Source organism: Bemisia tabaci, chromosome 10 (genome assembly GCF_918797505.1).
Source record: "Bemisia tabaci chromosome 10, PGI_BMITA_v3".
NCBI classification, from domain to species: domain Eukaryota; kingdom Metazoa; phylum Arthropoda; class Insecta; order Hemiptera; family Aleyrodidae; genus Bemisia; species Bemisia tabaci.
Window position 1 is genome coordinate 6595761 of NC_092802.1, and position 5416 is coordinate 6601176.

Below are 5416 nucleotides of genomic sequence, written 5' to 3' on the forward strand. Positions count from 1 at the left end.
TCTCAATGGTTTACATAGCTCTATTCTGAGTTTGTTAGCATGAACGTTCCTCTTCCTGTGGACACTCACAATGAAATAAAAGAAGAATGAACACAAAAAATGAAATGTCTCCTTGACAAACCATTCAATTACCCATGTAAAAACCTACTTATTAAGCACCAATTTATTACACTTCCTTCTCTCTTTATTTGAGATTCTTTTAAATTTTCCATTGACAACAGCTTCATCTCTATTGACATGATCACACATCAGGGTTTCAAGTTTTTTTCAATATTCCTGCATTGTTTGCAGAAAATAACTCTCTTCTAAAATGCATCTATCGCAGAGGTGTAATTTAACCGTTCTGCTGAGACTATAGTTGCTGACGTCTAAAAAAACAGCTACTTTAGGTTTGTAAAAATCACATCACTTCACTACCACGCAATACTATTTTACAAACTATTGGTCTTGCCTACCACTCTTACAATGGATACACTTTTCAAAAACATACTTCACGGTCACTTCATAAAAATTTTTGACTGCTATATGTAATCAGATAAATAGCAATGGGCCTGTTGCAAACTTTTGCTACATCAAAAATAAAAGTTGTTTCTATCAGTAATTGTCTCGAAAATCACGATGAGTGCATTGGCAATGTTTGAAATGTACTCCTAACTTCACAATCTGCGTAAGAAATTTTGCGTTGTTTTGAGCTTCCCACTTCAAAAACGATTCTATGGCACAGGTGAACATTTCGTTAGAGGAGCTGTTCCATTCAACCTTTCGCAATAGCAATACTCAAAATAGCCAATGCTTCCGCACGCAAATCGGAATCAGGAGCACAAGACCAAAACGGATCTTTATCAACACGAAGAATGTAAGCACTCTGGGTTGTTAAAAAATGGTTAGAATCTCGTGCAGGTATAATGTGTTTTGGCGGATTGGTGTCAGCCATGTTGGATATTGTATAGTATCCTAGTGCACAGGGGTTGGATAGAACGACACCTCTAACGAAATGTTCACCTGTGCCGTAGTATCGTTTTTGAAGCGGGAAGCTCAAAACAGCGCAAATTTCTTCCACAGATTGTGAAGTTAACAGTGCAAATCAAACTTTGCCAATGCGCTCATCGTGATTTTTGAGACAATTACTGATAAAAACAACTCTTATTTTTGCTCTAGCAAAAGTTTGCAACAGGCCCATTCTTTGATGTCTGAGCGACTGTCATAAAAAATTTTCCATCAAGTTTTATACCTAAAAAATCAGCATAAGCTATTAGTTGTGGATACCGATTGAAACTTGAAACAGGTAAATGAGCAAATTTTCTACTTCACTCTTTACATGATTCTTTTAATGATTCTCATCGTATCAATTTGAAGGGTGGGGGGGGGGGGGCGGCTTATTGACAAGTAGAATTTGTGTACTTAGATGGAAATGAATAATAAGGTTCACAAACCGGCTTGCTGTGAAACTTGCACCCCAACGTCGATTCCCCTTGGTTTCGTTCGGCAGCAGCAGCCACAATATGCGCAGCCATTCCCAGGAGGAACCTGTGAGAGTGTCGTCACCCTAGGTTTTTCTTCTCTTGCAGGATCACTGACATTCTCTAGATCTGCTAAATAAGTCAGGTCCGGTTCCACCTTAATTTTCAGGACTTCTCCGTTCAGTAGGGGTTCATCTCTCTCTAAATAAGTCAGGTCCGGTTCCACCTTAATTTTCAGGGCTTCTCCGTTCTGTAGGGGTTCATCTCTCTCTAAATAAGTCAGGTCCGGTTCCACCTTAATTTTCAGGACTTCTCCGTTCTGTAGGGGTTCATCTCTCTCTAAATATGTCAGGTCAGGTTCCACCTCAATTTTCAGGACTATTCCGTTCGTAAGGGTTTATCTCTCTCAACAGGAGTGTTTCGTTTTTCTGAATGATGCCCCTGCAAAAGAGGAAATAATAAACTCTTAGAGAAAAGAGGCGGAAAGTAAGAAAAATACCATCAGTGCAGCCATTTGTGAAAAAAAAGGAGGTACAATATCAAAATAGGACACACGAGGTGTCCAAAAAGTTACGAGGTTGATGCTTAAATTCAGGAACCAAGTTAAAAATCAAATGAAAGAGAGAAGCATCCGACAATTTTTTTTTAAATATTCTGACAATTTTTCTCACTGCTTTGAAGAAGCTTCCAGAGAGTTTCTAGGAGATATTTTGGTTGGTTTTTTTCTTATAAAAAGAGGAAACATGCAATTTTTAAGTGTTGCAACAGAGGTGCAAAATTTGATTACTTTAGCCACAGTGTTTGAAACTCACCTTTGAGTTTCGGGAGATTCACTAGATTCCTCTCTTTCCTGGAGAGGACATGTTAATATGGTAGTTAGAGAATTATGTGAGATTACTCATTCCATAACAGAACTTAAATATTACCTTAAAATTGAAAACCTTCGTCTGGTGTACATTTCTCTTTTTCAATCTGTTCTCTCATATGGACTGAGTGTTTTTGGCGGTGCAGGCTCCACCATCCTGACACTACTGGTTAGAGCTCAGAGGAGAATCATTAAATCCATCCTTAATTTACCCCAGCTTTACCCATCAAATGAAATAAATGAGCTTCTAAATGTCCCCACACTCAAACAACTGTATAACTATGAGCTTCTAAAAACTTTGCCAACTTTCACAGACCAACTACTCCACAAAATTTCTAAAAACAATTACCAAACAAGGGGAGCAAAAGTCTATAAATATACTGTTAAGAAACCTTTATTTTTACTGGAAGCCTCCAAGCGCTGAGATTTTGTTAATATATTAGATTTATTTAATGAGTTAGGATAACTGGCATAAAGGTTACATTTATATTAAAGATATTCTAGAAATAAAAAATAAATACTTTAAAGAACTAACAAATAATATACATGTAAATAATTCACCAATCCCCGATGCAATATCAGCAGACGGTCCCGGGGTCTATCCTCCCGGACCTTCCTAAACGAAATTAGATTGTAGTTTTCCTGTACTCTCTTACTTTAGAAATTATATCATTATATTTGACCTATCATAATATTAATTTTTTTCTAACCAGGGCGATAGTTTTATCACCAGATACTTCCGTCCCTTTCGATATCAATGTAAATAATTTTATTAACTTCAAGTAAACCTTACAATATGTACACAAACTCATTATGTCCTTGTATTTACAAATATCTGAATAAAGTTAGAAGGGGAATGTCCCGGATAAACAAAAAAAAAAAAAAAAAAAAAAAATTTAATGAGTTACCAGAAGAGTATAGTTTTTCTTTTTAAGTGGGGGGTCAATGGGAGACCTCAGCCCTCACTGTCTCTTTAATTTGAAAGATTTCGTTTTTAATGTAGGGCTTCTTTAATATTGTAGTTGAATTGTTATAGTGAAATGTTGTTATTGTACACTGGTTACCAAATGTTTTCCCCTATAGCTTCACCTTGGCACACATCACCTGTGCATTTTTTTCTCTTAAATTTCTTTTGCATCTAGCAGATTCAATTTTATTTTTCTTCGTTTATTGTACTAATACTTTATAGACTGTTTAGTTTCCCACCAGACAGGGCTACCTCATTTTAATATTTTGTCAGTTCCTCTGTGTTGTTATTTTTTGTATGCAGCCCTCCACACAAGCAGGATTGCTTACTAGAGGATCTTGCTAGTTTAAGTGTGATTATTACTGTAATTTTGTTTGGTAATAATAAAATAAATAAACACCAAAATCTTACATACTGTTTAAGAGCTGCTCTTGTTCTAGGTTACTTACAGTTGTGTTTGAAGGTGTAAAGTAGTGAGTTTCTGTTGATGTATGGCTTGAAGGAGTCGCCTCATTTGTAGGATAAATCTCGTTGCAGGATTCAAAAGATAACCCACTCATTACATTGTTGCTGGATGTAAGTTGAAAAGGCGAAATATTCATTAGGGAAGAGGGTGACTCAATCTCCGGATTTAAGCGATGATCTAATGCGTCAGCCAGGGGTGAGGGGAATGCATCGTTGTAGGGAGAAGGGTCCTGAAAATTCGAAGGAGACGTTTCAGTTTTGATACTTGAGGCTGTTAGTGAGATAGTGTTTGATGACAAATTTGCCTCATCTTGACCGAATTTTGTTGGGAGAATGCCTTTCTTAAGTTTAGATTTGCATGGAGGTGGGCAGCCCAATCTTACAGCAGTGACGAAGCTGTGATAGCCTGTCACGTCATCTTCTAACTGGAACAGACAGGAAAGGATTGTGGAAATTAGGAAATTAAGAGAAATGTAAAATTTATTCACCTAGTTAATCAATGAGTAAATTTACAGAATGACACCAGATGCATGACACATTTCAAATTATGTTCCTTTGCCTCCATTAAGTCAATGAAACAATGTTAATGTCTCAGGTCAATACATATTCAGATTTGAGCTCATGGCTTTTAGTTCTTTAAACTTTTGAATCAAAATGCAATACAAATTTATGTAGGATATGAAACATTCCATAGGCAAATGGAGTAAAATTTGACTTCATTCATTCGTAAGGGAATAGGAACTGTGCTCAACAGCAGCAACAAAACACTCACAACGCTTGCTGGAATGAAACCTACATGCATTTTTCAATGGACTAAACAGACTGGAGTATCCTCACAAAAAGTACGACAAGTGATCAGCTGTGAGCACAAAAAGAAACAGGCAGTATGTCAGAGACAACTATGTAGACAAGTCCTGTTGCAACCATTAACATATTAATTTATTCGCTGTCCGAGCACTAACTTCTGAATTTGCAGTGTTTAGTGGCAAATAGGCTAGCATTGACAGTGACCATGCTTGCCTAATTGGCCCTGAACCCAGAGAATGCCTCGGTATCGTGAATTACTTCCAGACGATAATCTTTCAACATGGTGCCTAATGAACAAGCAGACTGTGGTTATATCAGAAACAATTCTTGTAAATTAAAGAATGAAGACTATGTTAGATTTACTTACTGTGAAATGGTCCTCGCATATGATGTGAGTTGTAACTAGAGAAGTGGATTTACGTCCACAGCTTCTGATCCACTCATTTCGCTCTTCACCCTTTGGCACAGGAAAGAATAACTTGCTTTTCCCAGCAGCTGATGGTCTATTTTTACAGCTGGGCACAAAACAACGACTAAGCTTGTATTTCACTTTTTCATGCATCGTGAAGAGAGCATGTCCTTGCACAGCGTAATTTCCACTCACGTTTTGTTGAGCTCTCCTTGAGTTCACAGTTCAAGTTCAAGGTAGATTTACACAGGTATGGAAAAGTTGAAAATTTCCCATGAGCCTCAGTACGTGTCACATGACCTCGTGACGTAGGTTAAGGGGCCCGTTGTTTAATTAAATTACAATCAAATTAACATTCAAACGTTTGTGCGTTTTAAACGCTAAAATTAATATCGTATAACCAAAATTGTGCAAAAAATCCCAAAAAATTTTGACAAACGATA

The 5416-nt window shown here is 37.0% G+C and overlaps 1 protein-coding gene across 1 annotated transcript; it reads right to left on the bottom strand.

Moving 5' to 3' along the window:
• Positions 1-1677: 1677 nt before the first annotated feature.
• On the bottom strand, positions 1678-5188 carry LOC109042809 (uncharacterized). The gene is made up of 3 exons (XM_072305117.1): positions 4932-5188; positions 3742-4182; positions 1678-1901 (listed from the first exon to the last, which is right to left on the bottom strand). The coding sequence occupies exons 1-3, from the start codon at positions 5124-5126 to the stop codon at positions 1839-1841; spliced, it is 699 nt and encodes a 232-aa protein (XP_072161218.1). The 5' UTR covers positions 5127-5188; the 3' UTR covers positions 1678-1838.
• Between the last annotated feature and the right edge of the window lie 228 nt (positions 5189-5416).